Source organism: Sardina pilchardus, chromosome 9 (genome assembly GCF_963854185.1).
Source record: "Sardina pilchardus chromosome 9, fSarPil1.1, whole genome shotgun sequence".
In the NCBI taxonomy this organism is placed as follows: domain Eukaryota; kingdom Metazoa; phylum Chordata; class Actinopteri; order Clupeiformes; family Clupeidae; genus Sardina; species Sardina pilchardus.
Window position 1 is genome coordinate 20,768,848 of NC_085002.1, and position 19,965 is coordinate 20,788,812.

General features: G+C 48.8%; 1 protein-coding gene and 1 non-coding gene across 2 annotated transcripts in view; one reads left to right on the plus strand and one right to left on the minus strand.

Moving 5' to 3' along the window:
• Window positions 1-986: 986 nt before the first annotated feature.
• On the plus strand, window positions 987-1,058 carry trnaq-uug (transfer RNA glutamine (anticodon UUG)). Its single transcript has one exon. It is a non-coding gene; the product is annotated as a tRNA-Gln (tRNA).
• Window positions 1,059-1,412: 354 nt separating this feature from the next.
• The window catches only part of LOC134092193 (tensin-2-like), a 26,341-nt gene continuing 7,788 nt past the window's right edge, over window positions 1,413-19,965 (minus strand). Inside the window, exons 4-26 of the mRNA XM_062544984.1 lie at window positions 16,545-16,580; window positions 16,371-16,417; window positions 15,683-15,866; window positions 15,532-15,582; window positions 14,938-15,060; window positions 14,536-14,600; window positions 14,313-14,396; window positions 14,067-14,179; window positions 13,839-13,899; window positions 13,276-13,351; window positions 12,488-12,617; window positions 12,029-12,094; window positions 11,759-11,875; window positions 9,900-11,375; window positions 9,404-9,524; window positions 8,024-9,171; window positions 6,232-6,456; window positions 5,272-5,349; window positions 5,076-5,153; window positions 4,706-4,874; window positions 4,491-4,559; window positions 3,838-3,870; window positions 1,413-3,358 (exon numbers count right to left, since the gene is read on the minus strand). Of these exons, the coding sequence (XP_062400968.1) occupies window positions 3,214-3,358; window positions 3,838-3,870; window positions 4,491-4,559; window positions 4,706-4,874; window positions 5,076-5,153; window positions 5,272-5,349; window positions 6,232-6,456; window positions 8,024-9,171; window positions 9,404-9,524; window positions 9,900-11,375; window positions 11,759-11,875; window positions 12,029-12,094; window positions 12,488-12,617; window positions 13,276-13,351; window positions 13,839-13,899; window positions 14,067-14,179; window positions 14,313-14,396; window positions 14,536-14,600; window positions 14,938-15,060; window positions 15,532-15,582; window positions 15,683-15,866; window positions 16,371-16,417; window positions 16,545-16,580 (4,695 nt within the window). The 3' untranslated portion in view covers window positions 1,413-3,213. The remainder of the gene's footprint in view (window positions 3,359-3,837; window positions 3,871-4,490; window positions 4,560-4,705; window positions 4,875-5,075; window positions 5,154-5,271; window positions 5,350-6,231; window positions 6,457-8,023; window positions 9,172-9,403; window positions 9,525-9,899; window positions 11,376-11,758; window positions 11,876-12,028; window positions 12,095-12,487; window positions 12,618-13,275; window positions 13,352-13,838; window positions 13,900-14,066; window positions 14,180-14,312; window positions 14,397-14,535; window positions 14,601-14,937; window positions 15,061-15,531; window positions 15,583-15,682; window positions 15,867-16,370; window positions 16,418-16,544; window positions 16,581-19,965) is intronic.

Consider the following 19,965-nt stretch of genomic DNA (forward strand, 5'->3'; position numbering starts at 1 on the left):
CCTCCTATACAAATATAACATTTCAGGCATAGGTTAGCACCCACTGACTATTCTTACTGTACCTCATATTATTATTAAGCTGAAATCTTGAGTCATTAAACGTATGTCCTGGTTTGATACAGAAATAGCTAATCTTTGCTCTTTCTTGGGGGCCTGCATGTTTTACAGTAAAGCCTTGCCTAATCCACAGTAGGCTAGCTGGCCAAGCCTGTAAGACAAAATAAAAATGCTGTTTTTACCACAGCGTATATGGCATGGCATTCACTAGCTTTAAGACAACAAAGGCTAAAAGGTTCTGAAATTGACAGAGGTTTTAGGCGAAATCGATGGCCGAGGAAAAAGTAGGCTATTTTATGAAAATCGCGACCTAGTTAGTTTAGAACAGGATAGTTATGTTGGAGGCGACTTCAACATTGTAGCGTAGCCTACAATTTTCACAAGGCAAAAACACCATTTCATAGCTTCGCTTCGATTTATCGATAGCTGCAGGACAAGCTACGAATGGAACATGAATACGACGGCCTATTTAATTCATTGCCTGCTCAGTCCACTCGCTTCAGAGGCACACAGGGCACACATCGCCCTCTACCGATTTGATACCTTGTCGCCTCACAGTTCAACATGCGTTCTTTGATGACAACAAAAGTAGGCTAATATGCTAACCATTTCCTTCCTCACTATGTATGCTACATAGCATACCACAGCCCACACGATGCACATGCATATTTTAGAGGCCCCAGCTTGCGTAAATCATGCTCGGTTCTTCAAAAGGGTGACGTTAAGGTTATGGTTATAGTATAGTTATGCACTGACGTAGGTCTACTAAAGTCAGCGTTAATGTAGTACGATGATCGAGTTTCTTGGTGTAGTTTGGTTAATTTGTCGAAACTGAGTCAGTGTAAGCTATGTGGCAAAATGTATCATGTGAAAGTAGGTCAAGCTATACTTGCTTTTATTTTCAGTTAGCTTCACCGGATTGTCGCTATGGTCCCATGGTGTAATGGTTAGCACTCTGGACTTTGAATCCAGCGATCCGAGTTCAAATCTCGGTGGGACCTCGTCCTTTTGAAGTGAAAGTGCCGTCTTACAGTAGCTTAATACAAAGTGTTGTCGTTACTAAAATCTATGAATAAGAAAACGATTATGCCAATAGCCTACGTTAACACTGACAATATGAGGGTAGGGAAGTGCAGCCAATATTAGATAGCAAATTTCAAGTGCCACCGAATACGTTCAGGTGTGTTGATTCTGGTATGGGGATTTACCACACATAGGCCAATGCCATATGGGCCAATGCTATGAAAATGTTATAGCCTGATATGTTACTTATGTTATGTATCTATGGACAGACAGCAAGTCTACAGCTAGGTCTATGACAATAAATGCAGCAGAGGAAACATGATTCATGGAAACATAACTTTATTTTCTTTTATGCATTTCATTCAAAAATAGCATGTACATTTCATTTACTGGAACTTCAAAAATACTTGCAGATGGTGAAAATATATTACTTCTGTAAGGTATAAAGATCAGGCAAAACAATTCATGGTCTCTTATACAAAATGTTCAGCTGTATCCTACAAAATGTAAATTAAATGTAAATTAAATATAAAAGGGCAACCTAAAGAGCTTTGGCAGTATACAAACACATGGGTTGAAAATGCAACCTGCAGCAAGAAACTTGGTCTTTCCAGTGACCCTTGTTTTTTTTATTTCAAAGTGGAAGCTGGAATTGTATTTCTTTCAAAGTGGAAGCTGGAACTGTATTTATTTTAGTGTCCTGTGACCCACTTACTATTTTACTCTATAAAACACAGCGGTATAATTTTCCCTTGTTTAGAACATCTTACTACAGGTCAGTTTCCAAAAGACAGTGCCGTATTAGGGTCCAATAATCAAACACACACACATTGTGTAAATATTTTAGACAACATTAAAACACATTTCTAAAATCTTGAGGGCAATGGTAACCTCCTTAATAGTTTTAGATACCTGAGAGAGTGTCATGTTAACTTGGCATCTGTGCAGAAAAGATAGCCATTTCCATGAGCTTCACCCTCCTGTTAAACGGTTCATCTTCCATTACAAAAAAAAACCCAAACATATTTGTATTTTCATACCAAACTGACATCTAAAATCACTTACTTAAACATTCAGAATGAAGCAGCAATACTCTCCCCTCGTGGTTTCTTATCTGAAGCTGCCTCTTTCATTGCCACTGCACTACTGCCAACCTCACGGACTGATACAGTCACATTCCATCAGACATAAACAGAACCATCTCAATCTCTCTGTTGTGCTCAGCCCAAAACAACACTTGTGTGATTCTACACAAGATAATAATGGTCTAGTATTTTATTACCGGAAACAAATGGATAGTAGAACATGTCGACCTACGAACATAAATAAGAACTGTAACTGTAAAATGAATGTAATGGTTATTAAATTCACCTGTGATTTAGATTCAGGTTTTGTGAAAGGCTGATCATATTTTGAGCCCAACAGCCAATCAAATTGCTTCCCTCCCTTCTCTGATAATGAAGCACTGTGTTGATTACCTGGAGCTGTTCATGAATGAGTCCAAGCAAGAACCAAAACTAGTGCACAAACACCAGTTTACCAGAGGGTTATGATAAGCAATCCCTCGGCAAAATGTGTATGGAATTACAATAGCAGACTGCTCCTTTAACTGAAGAACTTTGGAAAATGTTAGTCATTGTGACTAAGCGACGACCTGTGTACACCAGTCAGAGGCTAAACAAGTCTTTCACCACTAGGGTGTGGACCGCAACGGGGACCATTTCTTGTCACAGTTTTGACAATTTTCAATCATTTTGGACCAAAAGAGAAGAAACAGGAACTACTCTAGTCTGCTGTGTCACCTGGGCTGCGGACTTTGGGACTATCTAGTAGTGTACGTACGCTCATGATTGTTCCTCCTCATTCCATAATAAAAATACAGTTCAAAATCATGAAAAGGTAACGCACAGTTTGAGAAATGTGGTCTTCTGTGAGACTTGAGTGTACGGAAACATCTGCATCACTGCAGCATCACAACTGTATGTCTGTATTTTATTCTCTCCCCTCTTTTATTAACCATTCCCCTCCCTTGTATAAGGAACTGCCTTTGCTTTGCACTTTCCTCATTGAATCATCACTTAATCGTTTCTCTTCTTTCATGTCTCTCTCTCTTTCTCTCTCTCTCCTCTACTGCTATCTCCTGAGCTGCGGCCCCAGCATGACTTTGTTGATAAAGTTGACGATGGCTGTAGCAGGTTGCTCCGGGTCCGACTCGGCAAACAGGTGGCATACGTTCTCTGACGAGCTGCTTGTGCGCTTCGCCACGAAGCCAAACATCCTACAACAGTCAGACAGGAGAAGCCGGGTCACCTCACAGAGTAAGACAAACAAAGCCTGGCAGAGGGAGGGGGGTGTTTGGGTAGACTGAAGCAGCGATGGAATGATATCTGCAGCGTGGTTTATGTTCGCAGGGGGAATTCACATTGATGTTCTAGTGTGTGTTGATAAGAGTGATTCTCCGTTGCTTATTGATATATACACTGTGATATTAGCTTTTGTAAACAGACAGAATACATAAACATAAATAGACATATATGTACGGTATGTTATGTATATGATATGTTACACTATGTATATGCTGTGTGGAATCCACATATCCGTTGACATAAACTCAAGTCACACAGAAATTCAAACAAGCCAATGTGCTCAGCCCTGATCATCAGCACGCACATACAGTATATGCCAAGAGGACTGGATGTTGTTCCACATACATTGTGGGTCACATAAAGAACGCAAACCCGCAAGATCAGCACTTACTTGGTAGAGGTGTTATTATCAGCATTAGTCCACCTGAGGCACAGACAAAGAGACAGACAAGACTAAGAACCACATGGACAAGCAACGAAGTAATTGAGGCGTAGCTGAAGACAGCGACAGGGGTGGGGAAATGTACACAGCTTAGGGAGGGAGGAGGGAAACCGTGAGAGGAAGTGTTAGAGTGAGCGAGAGAAGTGAGTGAATGAGTACACATCTGTGGCTGACACATAGAATGCTTCCAACAGAGCTGACAGACCAGTCTGCAACATTGATGCGCATGAAAAGGCATCACATGCTATACAAAATCTCTCACTGTACATGGCGGACGATAACGTCATACAGTCCCTCTCAGGGCAGTTACACTAACACACACAAGCACAGGCATAACACAGGCACTGGCCTTAACGTACACAAGCGGACGTAAGGAGCGCCACTTGTATGGAACAAGGCAGACACACACATACACACAGGCCTCTGACACACATGAGACCATATCATATTCGAGGCAGATGGCTTGCATTACAACGGCGGGCAGCACAGCTGTCACATACTGTACAGTTTCAGGTAGACGAAATGCTGTACAGCCTTGGAGGCATACATGCAAGAGTGGCGTGGCGTTTGAGAGGGCAGTAGAAGTGACATGCTGAAGTTACCTTTGATCTTGAGGGTCCACACTGCTGAACGTCACGCTGTTGATGGGGTAGTGTCTCCTGAAAAAAACTCTACGAAAACATGAAAAAAATATTTAAAAGGGTAGAACAAAATGACAGCCTTCCAAGATGCATTGCATTTGAATTCTAGTGCTGGTCTCGTGGTTGACTGGTAGAATGTCTGTGAGATTATAGGATTGTCTTATTGGCTTGTGTACCTGCGCTGGTTGTCAGTGAGCGTGATGCCCTGGGCCGACACTTTAAAGTGGACCACTGTCGCCGTGGGCCGGGGATCCTGACTCAGAGTGACCCTCGTTGCCTTGGAGATGGCCTGCGGTCCTGTCAAAGACTCCGTCTCCACCGAGCTCAGATAGAGGACGTTGCAGGCTGCGGGGAGGAGGAGAGCTGTGACGGCGTTTCAACGAGTCGGTCCCGTTATACAGTAGAATGCGAAGCAGGACTACCTCCTACTGTCTGAAGAATGTATTGCGCCAGTGTGGCCAAATAGTCTCACTTCTGCTTTCACACATCCGTACACACACACAGTACATACTGTACATACACATGGTGGCTATCACATGAACCGACCTGCTCCTTGCTTCAGTAAGTCTGCTGCTGTACTGGTGCTGGTGCCACTCTGCAGTTCCTGCAGTTCTCCCACGAGATCTAAGAAAAACAATAACAATTTAGCTAGTTATGCACACAGTACAAACACACACACAAATAAGTCTAATAAATATAAATGTTCCTGTCTCCAGTGGGACATGGTGGGGAGGGGACAGACCTTTTTCGGGTATCCGCAAAGCACACGGCAGTGAGATGGGCGTGATGGAGTGCTGGTACACCAGGGCTGATAGACTTCCTGTGAGAAGAGGAAAAAGGAGGAGGAGGAGGATGAGAAGGAGGAAGATGACGAGAGTGAGAATGAGAGGATGAGAAAGTAGATACACTGCTAACATGCCAGCTGGGAGGCACTCATTGCAGACCCTAACCTTTCAAAGCTACAGCCTGCCCAACATTTGTTTGTAAAGGTTATTGTCTCCTCCTGGCTCAGAGGCCCATTTGAAGCTGGGGATGAGAGAGAGTCTTAAAGCATTCTCCTGTCCTTGCTGTTCATCCTTCCTATTTCACACCTACAAAGGTCATCTCAGTTAAATATTCCTTTTTTAACAGGTCACAGAAGTGGTCAGCACTCAGTCAAGGACGTGTTATGAAATCAGATGAAGCATTGTCAGATTTACTATATTGCTGAATAATGTAGTAGTACTGAAATGTCTTTAAACTATTCATTCAGAGGCAAGACCTTCTGGCTGGGCATTGTTATAAAACACTTAGTTTTTTTTTTTAGTCGTTTGTCTTTTACAATCCTTTCAGTAGATGAAGGTCTTCTCTTCCCTCCTACACCCCCCCCCCCTTGTCCTTTTTCTGCTGACCTTCATCTATGCCTGCGCTGTTGCGCTGTATTCGTTCCTGTCTACTCATAGTCATATTTCCTGTATGCAACACAGCGAACCTTTCTTTATCTGACCGGCCTTATCCTCTAGGGCAGGAGAAACCGTATTCTCCAGCTCATTCATCATCCTTCTTCTCACTGCTATTAATCTTCCGATGACTACTCATCCTGATCACTCACTATGCTCATTAAGTCCTCCACTCATCTCTCTCTCTTGTTCCCCAGTTACTCATGCAGGGAAACCTTTCTCTTTCTCTGTCTTTTCCTTTATCCATCCATCATTTTGCTCACCGAAGTAGGACTCGTTTTGGCACCCCTTGATCTTCACGCCACGGGGGCCGGTCTCAATCAGGAAGTGTCGGACGAGCTGTTCCAGGGGATCACCCCTGCTCCCATGGTTACTGGCGTTGGCCGGAGGGGTGGCTACTTTGAGGGCTAGCCCATAGGCACCTTGGAAGGAGTTGCTGTCTCTTATCAGGAAAGAGCCTGGTTCTTTATCCCTCAAAACGGCAATGGCTGCAAAGAGAGGGAGAAGGAGATCTGTTGATGAGTGATGCAAAATCTACAGTGCACCCCAGAGTTAGGACTGCCAACGAACAAACACAGCCTAAGCAGTTCACATTCATTGGCACTTTTACATGAGGCAGATGTACTATTACAGAAGTCATATCTGTTGAGGAGCACACTCTTTATTAATGGAGGGGGAGAACATAAATCAAGAGTTCCCCTTTACCTTTTTTGGCGGGTGACCCTATTTTGATGTCACAGAACGACCCCAATCATTCACATATTGTGAGAGATTGCTCCACTCATCTCTGCTGTAACATCCAGAAGAGAGCGGTACTTTGAATCTCCCCAAATGTCCTTGCGTGCCTGGTTGCTTTGCTACTTTGTTTCGAAAATTGATCAATCATAATTCCGTCAATCAAACATCTCATGCGGGCAGTCTAAGTTTACTTTTTTCTTAGCTAGATTGTAATGAAGGATCTGTTTCTTAACTTCGACACATTTTACTTTCAGTTAAATTCAGGTATATTTTTATGCAACGAACTGTTCAATTGTGAAAGACCCAGTATTTCAGCCAAACCCATTTGAATTTCAAGCAACCCCAAGATTAGGAAACGATGACATAAACTAAAGAGTCAGTCATCCCCTATGTGTTATTACCTCCGCCAAGGAGGTTATGTTTTCATCGGGGACCGGCGTTTGTTTGTTTGTCTGTCTGTCTGTCTGTCTGTCTGTCTGTCTGTCTGTCTGTCTGTCTGTCTGTTAGCAAGTAATGGATGGATTTCGCTGAACTTTTCTGTTTTCTTCTGATTGTTTCTATGTGGTTATACACACTTTTATGCACTTACTTGTATAACTTTAGGTTTATAATTAGCATCAAACATCACATTATGTATGAAGCTACACTTTGACAGGGCACTGAAATAGTGCAGTCCTGTTTTTGCTTTTAATAGCATCTGCATGATCTAAATACAAATAAAATATCTATATACAGTATGTTTCATGCCATATTCATTCTTCATTAGACTAATGTGGAGTACGTCTGCCAGAGTGCTGTTGCAGAATTTGACATGGATTCAAGGAATGCCTCACATATCCCTCACGTCTAACCCCACTGATTGGTTTTGGAAGGCCCTCAGTATGGCTGACATTCCATGTGAAGGCTGGAGTATGCGCAAGAAGGGAGCAGGGGAGGGGGAGGTGGGTGATTTGGGACACGACCATCATTGCCTAATTATGTTTAAGTAGAGCAGATTTCCCTGCGCTGCTCCACAGGACTCTAGTGAAGCTTGCATGTTTAGGGTCCCTCGTTGGTTCATTAATTACAAAATAGTGTTCATGTGCAACTATTCAGAAATGTTGGCATGCGGATCCAACCCTGAGCAAGGAAACAGCAGACTCATTGAAAACATCTGACGGAGTCAAGGCTACTCTGGTTGTGTGATTACGTTAAACAATTGTGGTAAAGCTGGAAACGGTACATAGTAACAGTAAACACTGTAAAGTACACAGTGAGTCATTTCTACCGGACAACACTGGGGATGTATTAGGGCGACGCACACAGTGTTTTGCCCACCTTGATCCCTTGAGATTCCTGGCTTGTACCAGAACTTGGAGCTGTCCTGCACAAACTTGGCACTGACGCGGCTTCCCGAGTCCTCCCCTGTGCCGTGCGCCGCGGTGGCCAGCAGCCGGGAGGCCGGGGGTGGTGGGGTCAGCTCGCTGACCGCCGGCGAGAACGTGACGTGCAGCTGGGACGTGGAGCTGGAGGTGGACCCGGAGCTGGGCCCGGAGCTGACCGAGAGCGAGGAGCTGGAGAGGGCCCCGGTGGAGGTGCGGAGGGCCGAGGCCCGGCTGGGCGAGCCCTGCTGGAGGGCCAGGGGCCGGCGCTTCTCGGGCAGAGGCGGCTGCGGGGGGGTGGCGGGGATGGTGACGGCCGTGTAGCCCGTGTAGGGCACGTGGGGCACGGTGAGCAGCGGGTAGTAGTGCGACGGCAGCGGGAAGGACGGCGTGGCCTGGCCGTCCGGCACGGGCGAGGGCGCCCGGAGGTCGCCGCAGCTGCTGCCGCTGCCGCCGCTGCCCGCCTCGCTGCAGCACGACGCGCCGTCCATCTGCGGGGTCAGCCTCCGGCCGTCGGCGGAGGCCGCGGCCAGCGAGGACAGCTCGGCGGACGGGCAGCGGCTGGCGGTCAGAGACGGCGTGGAGGAGGCCGGGGTGGAGTCCGGAGTGGCGCCAAAGGTCGGGCTCGAGCGCAGCACCTGCACCTGCACTTGCACCTTGACAGGTTCCGGGCACGGATCGTTCCGGAAGGCCGGGCAGTCGTTGCTCGTTGCTGCCGCAGCCGCCGCCGCTGCCTGGGGAGAGGCGCGCAAGGACGAGCGAGGACGGGGGCTGGAACGCAGCTCGCCAGAACTTGTTGACAATTCATTAGTGGATTCTTTGGCGGCGGTCTCCGGAGCAGCTGGCGGCTGTGAGTGGAAGCTCTGTCTCGGCGAGCCCTCGCTGGGAGCCGTGGAGGGCTTGCAGCTGCCTTGGACGCCTCTCTCGGCGAGAACAGGGCCTGGATGCATCGCGTCCCCGCCGCGGGATTCTTTCTGCTGAGCCGCAGTTGGCCGAGGGCACTGGATTCGGTCCGGGCCTGTTTGTGAGCCATGAGAGGATGACAGCTGCTTGGAAGGCACTTCAGGAGTGGATCTCTGTTCCTCTACTTTAGTCCCAGTAGAGCTGCAAAAAACAAAGCACAGTGTGATAAGACATCAATCACGACCCTTCAACTTGTCTAGAAAGAAAATGAAGAAGTATGAAAGACCAAAATTCCCGGACACTTAAGTACGCCATCTAGACATCAAGGACAAATAGAGCAATAAATTACTGTACGTGAAGGACTGGGAAAAAGGACCGAGGTGAGAGAAAGATGAGAGATCAACGCGGTGGTCAGAGAGTGGACGATAAAGACCTGTTCTGTGCGTGCTGCTGAGCCTGGTTTCCATTATGGGATGGCGCCGAGTCAGGGGACGGGTCGGCTTTCCGGCTGGACGGCCTGGACAGAGCGCCTGACGCCCAGTGATCCTCCACGTCTACGCCGGGAGAGGGGTGGAAAAATGGGCCCCGAGAGAAAGGAGGAGAAAGACGCCACAGAAGAACGGTTACAGCTGGCAGCTGATGACAATAAAAGTCGTCGCAATGACAACTGACTCCACTGACAGAGACAGAGTTTCATCAGAAAGCAGGCAGCAAGCGTTCCACTTATCCCATGAGTCGAGGCTACAAAAGGATTACTGCCAAAGTCAAAGTCAATGTCAAGGTCAACTGTATTGTCAATTCTACTATACGTACAATACATATCGACGGTAGCGCACGGTAGGGTAAACAACAACAATAACAACATGGTGATAACATGGTGATAATAACAACACAATAACAACAATAACAACACCACGTGTCAGCATCACCTGTGGTTCTGCTCTGCTGGCCAGCTTGGCTGCTGGCCCCAGCGGTGGGTCTCAGGGCCTGGCTGAGGCGCCCCTCTGGTTGGCCGGCCCTCTGCGGGGACGGGGTGGCCGGCAGAGGGGAGGCCGTCCTGGACTGGCCCCCGGATCCGTAGCCGTGGCTCTCCCGGCTGGGGGGCAGCGAGTGCAGCACGGGGGAGCAGGGGCAGGGGGCCTGGGGCGTGTGGTAGCCGCTGCTGGAGCTGTGCGGGCTGGGGAAGGGGCTGGGCAGGGCGGACGGCGACGTGGCCGGCGGCGGCTGCCCGTCCTGGAGGTACGACGGGGACAAGTCGTGCGCGGCGGGGGGCGAGTGGCAGTGGCGGTACGAGGCCATGGCCGAGTGCCGGCGCCAGAATTCCGCCTCCTGCTCCCTCTCCCACGGGGACTCCGCTTCCCGGTCCCACGCCGGGTGCACGTCCCGCCGGTAGCCGAAGCCGGGCGCCTCGCGGGCCCACGGGTGGCGGCCCTCGGACAGGCCGGGCGCCAGGCGGAGCAGCGTGGGCTTCTCCCGACGCAGGCGGGCGCAGTCCGGGCACGGGCAGGAGGGGGACGCCGTGGTGCTGAACCTCAGCTCGTGGTAGGGGCTCGGGGGCAGCGACTGGTGCAGGGCGCGGGGGGGAGGAGGGGCGGGCGCGTGCCCGTGGGAGTGGGGGGCGTAGTGGTACAGAGAGCACACCTCCGCTGGGCAGTAGCTCCTGGGAGAGGAGGGGAGTGTGTGTGCGTGGGGATGTGGGTGCGGGTGCGGGTGGGGGTGTGAATGCGGGTGGTGCGGCGAGAGCGACAAGGGGCCCCCCATGCCCTGAGCCGGGTAGGAGTAGTGCTGCCGGGACGGCATCTGGCTGCAGGAGCGGTGCAGACAGCGCCCCCTGTCCCACAGGAGGTCCGGGTGGGACAGGCAGGGCTCCAGCAGCGGCGGCGGCGAAGTCCGGCTGACGGGGAGCGTGTGGTGCTTCGGAGCCGGACCCTTGGAGGCCGCGTCCCTCCGGTCCAGGAAGTGTCCGTTGGTCCCGCACGCCGCAGGGGGGAGGCCGCAGGGCGATCGCGGTCCCGGGGAGTACGCGCGCGAGCAGCACGGGGCGGGGGAGGAGGAGGAGGGGGGGTGTTCCGTCGGCCTGAGCGGCGAGCTCTCCCCGTCGTCCAGGATCGCCGTCTCCCTCTCGCGCTCCCTCCCGTGCTCCCGCTCCCGCTCCCCCTCCACCTCCCCGAGCAGCAGCTCCAGGTCCAGCCGCTCCTGGTGCGCGGGGCCGGGGGGAGTGGGGCTCGGCGTGCCCCGGTGGTCGGGAGGCCGAGGCTGGGAGTGCTGAGCGGTGGGCAGAGCCGGGGAGTCGGGGCCGGAGGGGCACCCGTTGGCCGAGGGCAGGGCGCTGCAGCCTGGGCCACGGCGCTTCTTCACCTGGGCGTACAGACTACCATCCAGAGGACCCCGTGTGTGAGCAATGTCTGCGCAAGGGGAGACAACAGGGGTTACCAGGGGGGACTAAGAGAGCTCATGCATTATGTCTGAGTGACTGTGTATCTGTACACATGTATTGCTATTATAAAAAGGTGTGTGTGTGTGTGTGTGTGTTTGTCCTCTGTATTACTACTATAAAAAAGCTGTGTGTGTGTGTGTGTGTGAGTGTGTGTGTGTTTGTGCATGTGTGTCTATCCTCTGTATTACTACTATAAAAAGCTGTGTGTGTGTGTGTGTGTGATTATGCTCTGTATTACTACTATAAAAAGGTGTGCGTGTGTGTCTATCCTCTGTATTACTACTATAAAAAGGTGTGTGTGTATGTTTGTATGTGCGTGCAGCACACACATGAGCGTGTCTGTTTGTTTACCCTCGGAGCTGTCCTGATGGTGCACGTTGAAGTTCTCGTAGGAGTCCCAGCGCACCACCGGATCCGACGTGTTGTAGTCCACCTTGACGCTCGAGTCATTCTTCTGGCACTCGCGACCTGACCGTGACACGCACAGAGTGAGGACACACGCGCAAACAATCACACGCTAAAAGCAAACACGCGCACACACACGACACGACACGACACGACACATGCAGTGTATGTGGATGAGGTCATGACACGCGGGGTGTTGACAGTGCAGGTGAGCACCTCGGACACGCTCTGGACCATAGGAGAAGACAAACTCCACCGTGCCGGCAGAGGGGAAACGGTTATCTACGGAGTCAGAGAGAGAGAGGGAGAGAGAGTCAGAGGAAGAGAGGGAGAGAGAGAGTCAGAGAAAGAGGGAGAGAGAGTCAGAGGAAGAGAGGGGAGAGAGAAATGCATATATTTTAAAAATTCATCCATTTTTACAAATATCATTCTCCAAGCATCTATGTATTGTAAAGTGCATACAGGTTTTGATACAGTAATTTCCCGCATATAAGCCGCATTGTGTATAAGCCGCAGGACAGTGTTATATGCAAGTTAAAAGAAACAAAACCATATTAACGCCCGCCCCCCCCACCCCCTGTATTAAACTCATAGCGGAAGAAATTTAGCAAAATGAATGTATAGGCCGCGGCTAATAGTCGGGAAATTACGTCCCTAGTCAGTAGGTGTAGGTACCGGTGCAGGCATGGTCCAGCTCCTGTTTCCCAAACCAAAGCTGGGCCCCATGGACCGTGCACGTGTGGAACTGGACCCTAAACACGCAGTCTCGGCCATATCCATGCAGGTGCCGATGATAACACTTCACCTGGTGAGAAAATGGCACAGAGATGAACAACAAAAATATTTATTTTTTCATTTTAAACCTAAAACATGCTAAGAATGATCAGACTTGGTTCATAGACACCAACTACAGCACAGCAGGTAAAGATGAAAGCTTCCTAACTGGCCAACCCATGAATTTTGCATAATTTATTTAGTAAACCATCAATTTTAATCATGTAAAGCCTGTTTTTAAAAAAATATATATTTTTGTAGGGCTTCAGTTTCAAAGCACAAAATGAATAGTGAATGGCCTGGGTGGCTTATTGAGAGCACCAGATGTGTTTATCTCTCCTAGACATGGCTCATGTCTCAACAAATTAAATTTGAGGAATCCATAGCATCAAGCCTCCTGCTAAAATACACATAAATGGTGAACACCTGCATACTGCCGCTTTAAAGTCACGTACTGCATGCTCATATCTTTATTTACAAATGTTAGTTAGAGGAACAGCCATCCATGGTCTCAAAAATGATCCTTTATCCACTGGACAAAACCAAATGGTCCTTGGTCTACTACAAAGGTCTGTTGACAACTGAAAACTGTGTCCTTGGTTTAGAGAAATGTTTGGTAATCATAGAGTGTTGGTGAGTAAGAGGCCTTTAGTGCACTGGGTAATGGAGCGCCTCTGTTTTTGTCTTACCATGATGTCTCCTTTCAGCAGTAGCGCTGGCTCTATGGTCACACACACACGGCTGCTCCCGGAGCCCTGCACATCACTGCACACAGAAACACACACACACACACATGCGCACGCACACGCGCACACACACGCACACACACACGCACACACACACGCACACACGCACACACACACACACACACACACACACACAGAGATAGAGAGAGAGAGAGAGTTATACACAATTAAGTAGTTCACCTAGTTCAGTCATCTAAACCTAACTGCACATACAGCACTGTAGTATCACATGTTCACTTGGACACAGTATGGAGTGTACAGAGGGACATGGTCCATATACTCAGGTTACAGTGCCAAACAAACAGGGTTATGCAAAGCCAAACACACAAAGTTAAAAACACAGTCAAACAAATAGGCTTTCAAGCAGTCAAGGTAGTTTACAGACAAACAAACCTATTGCTAAAAATAACATCTATGGGCACGTGTAATACACATTTGAACTTGTGTACATTGTGTAATTGCAGAAGTTGCAATTTAAAAGTAGTCTAAAAATCCGGCAAACTTACTATATGCCAGAGGTATAGACCAACTGAAGAGACTGATAGATCTTCAGGAAAGGGGAGTAACCTGGGGAGGACACCAGAAAACGATTGAATGGTTATTTTTAAGCAGTGAAATCATCTTCTCCCATCTAAGAGCAAATCCTAAGTGACTGCTCCGCGACAGAGTCAGTCCCCTGATGAAGTAGACGTCCAGTTCTGTCTGGCAGCTGAGCCGGCCCTAACGTTAGTTACCTCCTCCTGTCTGGAAGTCTGGCAGAGAGGGGATGAGGACCTGGTGCAGGAACAGAGGACTGCTGTTCATCTTAATGCTGCCAGACAAAAGGCCACCAAAGTAATAAATATACCTGGGAGAATGAGAGCGAGAGAGAGAGAGAGAGAGAGAAGGTGAGATTAAAGAGAAAGAAAGAAGGTTAAGCTGTCTGAAAGAGACGGGTACAAAACATAAAAAGGGCAAGATTGTTATTCTGGGACCAGTACCTGTTCTGTGATGGCTGGAGAAAAGGAGATATCTTATCCTCACAGAACTTCCTCATGGCTACCGTGGACAGGGCCTGGTCAGCCCTGCGAATATAAACACACCACATAGTTTCTACAAACACAGTTGGGGACACTCATGGGAAATAGGAAAGCTCATGGTAAATGTGAAACTCATTATCATTACAATGCTTGAGGCGAGGTAGATTAAAAATGAAACACCCACCCGGCTGAGATCTTACTGTAGTGCATGTAGGCTGCCACAATCACCCCTGTCTTTCCTTTGTTACCCTGCAAGACATTGAGACAAACAGTCAGCCAAAAGTCTGCCATATCATACTACACACAGTATATAATATATAGCACAGCAGTCTATAACATACTAATCTTGTAGGGTTTTTTTTATATATAAATAAAGTGCCAAAATGTGCCTAAATGTGCCAAACACTAAAAGTAGTGCCAAACACTGAAAGTAGTGCCAAACACTGAAAGCAGTGTAATCACTATGCTGCTTTCAGACTGCAAACACCAAGACTTGAGGTTCGGCTTTTGGAAACTGTAGTGTACATCCATCTAATTCCACCTACAGTGTCACCAGAAATGACAACAGAGGCGCTTGAGCCCTGACCTTGCAGTGGAGGACCACCACATGCTGGGGGTCAGAGGTCAGCCAGCTCTCCATGGCCTTGCACATGGCACAGATTTTATCCAGCGGAGGAGCGTGCAGGTCCGGCCAGCCGAAGTCATGCACCTGGGGAGCACAGGGGAACAGGGGGGTTGGCCAAGGGGGGGCAAAGGGTAACAGTGGGGTTGGCCAAGGGGGGGCAAAGGGTAACAGTGGGGTTGGCCAAGGGGGGGCAAAGGGGAACAGGGGGGTTGGTCAGGGGGGGCAAAGGGGAACAGTGGGGGCAAAGGGGAACAGGGGGGTTGGTCGGGGGGGGGGGGGGGGCAAAGGGGAACAGGGGGGTTGGTCGGGGGGGGCAAAGGGGAACAGTGGGGGGAAAGATAGGGTGGGTCGGAAGGGAAGCTGGATGAACATCACAGAGTAAAACACAGATATGTAGCTTCAGGACAGACGTGCACGTTCACAGAGACATGCACTGGTAATGCCAAGATAACGCACTTCATTACTGCTTTAAACAAGTTAGTCCATACAAAGTTATCCTGTATGAATGAATGATTGAATGAATGAATGAATGGAGGAATTATCATGAATGTTTACCTTTGGATTGAGTCTGTTGATGTCATGCCGCTTCTCAGACAGATTGAGGAGCTACAACAAAAAGACAGAGGTGTTACTTTACTGAGCTTTGATCACTGACGGCCGAGAAGGCAAAATTACTAACGGTCAAATCTACAAATCTCGGACGAACCAAGAACTTGTCCTGGTGTTTGGACTTCAGCATGGCAGCCACTTCCTTCAGGTTTCCACGGTAGCGCTCTTCATCCAGGTTGGGCAGGAAGAAGACGGAGATGATCCTCTCGGTGATGTAGGTGAGGTCGAAGTCGTAGTGCCTCTCCATGACCCGGTCCATCACGCAGTCTTCACTCCCACTCCTGGGCCACAGACAACGGGCAGAGACAGAGAGATCACCAGTCAATCACCAGATCACCAGCCAATCACAGTGGCTGATGGTGACGCCTCAAGGTGTATCCTAACTGCATGCGAGCGACCGAACTGCCGTGTAGCATCGAATGTTCTCTGTCCACACTGAATCCGTAAAACATGTCAGTCTATTGTGCCATATTTCTCATTAAACAGAGCAGAACAACTTGAGTGACAGAAAGAAAATAGAAACGTGGCACTCGACAAAAGCTCTGCTCAAAATGTCATGCTACATGGGCCTGCACTGCACTGCGCTGCACAACACTGTGTTGTGTCGCATCCAGTTAGGACAATCCAATCGAAAACAAAGTATTCAAACGGATTTTGTTACTAATGCTCACTCAGGTCGCATACAGTCAGGACACTGTGTCAGAGTGGCCAACAGTCAGTGACAAACTCAAGCCCCAGCTAATCTCAAAGAAAACTAACTACTGATATCCAGCATCTACACTTACCTGAACAGGCAGCTTTTGTATTTCTGGCCCGTTGGCTTGGCAGAACCCTACAGACAAAAGAGACCAAGGGTAATGATAAGGATACCGCCACAAACAAACTAGATCAAATGGATTTCAACCATCAACCACTCATATGAGACATTTGATTTCCAGGCGACTTTGGGTTAAACTCACCTGATGTTCAAAGGGAGGCACACAGGAGGATGGGGCCTGTGTGGGTGAGAGAAAAAAGTGTACCCCCATCAATGAAAGAAGAAATCCAGTTAACCTATTGAAATATATGCATCTAGATACCTAAAGGACTGTATGTATGTTTTCTGATGACAATCTCAGGCTCAGCTGGAACCAGGAAATGGAGGATGCAAACCGACAGAGGACAGGAAAAACCAGGGGCCAACAGCTGCCCTGGGGGGACTCTGAATCACGGCCTGTCAGACCGATTTATCCGGCATGCCTTTCTACAGCAGATACGAGTGGAACTCTAAAATGCACACTGATGGCTGGCAAGCATGCCTGACACGTACTGTACAGTATAGGAGTCGACATGAAAGAAAGAGATGGGTGACTGTGGGCAAGAGTGAAAATAGTTCAGGCACGGCCCATTTACAGTACACACAGTGGAAGGGAGTGACACCCCTGTGCAAAATCACATCAGTGTCAAATGCTCCAGCATTATGTCATCTCCAAATGTGTGCTTTGGATCATTAACATCCCGGATTATTCCTCTTCTGCCAGGCTACTGGAGATTGGTTATCATCTTGGGTTTGGCCAGTATTTTGGGGATATCCACAGGCATTCATTTGTGACACCTATGAATATCTGAATTTCATCTTCTCAACACCTTTATCCTGGAACCCCATATCATCTGAGCCAAACAGCTCTTTGGCATAGATTAAACATGGACAGAAGCCTGATGAATATAGGGAGCAAATTAATTCTTTATATTTCTAAACCAACCAAAACTGTTGAGACTCAACGCAGGAAATGCGGAAGGTATGGCTTCAAACTGGTCCCACAAATGGGGCAATATGCAGCAGAACAAGCAGCAACTTCTTGATGATTTTGCTTTTACATTCTCTTTTCATTCTTTTAAACATGACCAGTTTGAAGTGAATGGAAATGGAAAGGGGCAGTCTCCATGGTGTAGTTGTGAGACTGTAAGACCTTTTATGGTGTTATGATGGGTATTCAACTGAACCTAAAGAATGTGACAGGGTTTTACTTAGGCAATAATAGCAGCCCCCTAAATCTTTCTCTTGGTCCTCTTGGTTTGTCTCTCTCTTTCTCTTTTTTTCTCTCTCTCTCTCACAAACACACACACACACACATACACACACACACACACACACACACATACATACACAAGATAATTACAACCCCCCCCAAGTCAATTACACAGGCGTTTCCTGAGCACACACCAGCCAGCTCTCTTTTCCGTCTCTCCCTCTCTATCCTTCTGTCTCCCTCGCTCCATCTTTCCTTGTCCCTATCTCTCACTGGCTTTCTGTTGCCCTCTTCAACAAAAATGTCCAAATACAATCAGCAGTGATGTAAATTAAACAGGGGGTGTAATTAAACTAGTGCATGGCAGTCCATTTAGATAGATCTTTCATCTCTGTGTCAGTGTGTATGTGTGTTCTGGCCATGTTGACACAGGGATAGGGAAAGGACACACTTGATAAGAGCCTGACTCAGCAACACAAAACGATATGCGTGTGTGTGTGTGTGTGTGTGTGTGTGTGTGTGTGTGCAAAACAGACCACAATATGTCCATATATTTGTGTGTATGTGTATACGTGTATGAGAGGGTACTCGTGTGTATGTGTGTGTGTGTGTCGTGTGTACATAAGTGTGTGAGCAGGTACTCGTGTGTGTGTGTGTGTGTGTATTATTGCGTGCATTAGAGTGTGCCTTGCGTCGGTGTGGAGACAGAGGGACTAATTGGGATCCTAACAGGGTGAATGAGAGGGCAGTCCTAAGACATGTGCCCAGCTTTCCCTCCAGATGAATGAGCCTCTCCTCAAAGAGCCATCATTAGTGCAGCAAACACACGGGAGAGGAGAGAGAGCAGAGCCTCTCGAGGAACGACAGAGAGAGAGAGAGAGAGAGAGAGAGAGAGAGGGAGAGGGAGAGAGAGAAAGAAGGAGAGAGAGAGAATGTGAATGAGAAAGAGAAGGAAAGGGGGAGAGAGAGGAGAAAGAGAGAGAGAGAGAGGAGAGAGAAGGATAGGGGGAGAGAGAGAGAGAAGGAAAAAGAGAGGGAGAGTGAGAGAGAGAGGGAGAGGGGGGGGTAGAGGGAGAGGAGAGCGTGATAAGAGTCCAGATAGATATTCTGGCAGGCACAGACCTCATGCACTTACACCGGGTCAGTGAGCACCTACACATGAAAGATTCACACAGCTGCTTTTCATCGCCCAGTGTGATTGAAAGTAATGCATTTGATTAGGCTTGTGAGATGGCATGCTGAATGAACAACTGACAGCAGAATGGGAGAAAATTGCATTTGTCTGCTGAGAGGCTAATGCTCACTGCCTGCTTTTCCCTTTACTGACTCTATCCGGACACCATCAGTCATTACCGTTAACAGAGGGACTGATTATGGTAGATGAAAGGGTTCTTCCTACTCTATACCTCCTCATCCTTCCATGTCTTATCCTTTGTTTCTTTCTTTCTTTCTTTCCTTCCTTCCTGCATCTCACCCTCTCTCTCTATTTCTCTCTTATTCTCTCTGTCTCTCTTTCTCTCTCCATATCCTTTCTTTCCTTTCTTCCTCCCTCTCACCCTCTCTCTCTCTCTCCATATCCTTTCTTTCTTTCCTTCCTCCCTCTCACCCTCTCTCTCTCTTTCTTGCTCTCTCTCTCTCTCTCTCTCTCTCTCTCTCTCTCTCTCTCTCTCATTCTCTCTGTCTCTCTCTGACTCCATCTCTCCTTCCCGTCCCATGGTTTTACAGACTGCCCCTGGGTCTCCACCAACTCATTACGGCGCGCGCGGACATGTGGCTCCGTTCAGTCACCACAGCCCACGCTCGCCCGCCTGCTAGCCGGAGTTACGGCCTACTTAAGAGAGGTGCCAGTCTTTACAAGGAGTCCCCGGAGGACCCAGCCCGCGACGGACTACTGTTCGCCACATCAAACGGGCCCACTTAAGCCACAGCTGTTCAGGACCTCGGAGAGACCACGGTAGCCGCCACCGTCACCGCCATGCGCTCTCTCTCTCGGTCAGGGTCCGCACCCCGACTGGTGCCGTGAGGCAGACAGGTCCCCATATACACCACCCGAAAGCTCTGAATTGTGGGAACGTTGCCAAAACGTGACGCGGAGACGTGGATACACGGATACACGGAGACGCGGCGGTTCTATTTTCTACCTCTGCCCTTTCTGCGTCTCGCTCCACGCGGCGGGGGGTGACGCTCTCCTCGGGGCGCTGCCCTCTTTATTGTCTTTTTTTCTCGTTGTTTCTGCCAAGGCGACCAAGGCAAGGGGAGCACGTGTCAGCCCGAGTGAGCAGAGAGTGAACGCAGAGCGGAGCTGACATCCCCACCAGTCAGGCACCAGAACACACACCGAACACAAACCACCCCCCAACCTCCCCCTCTT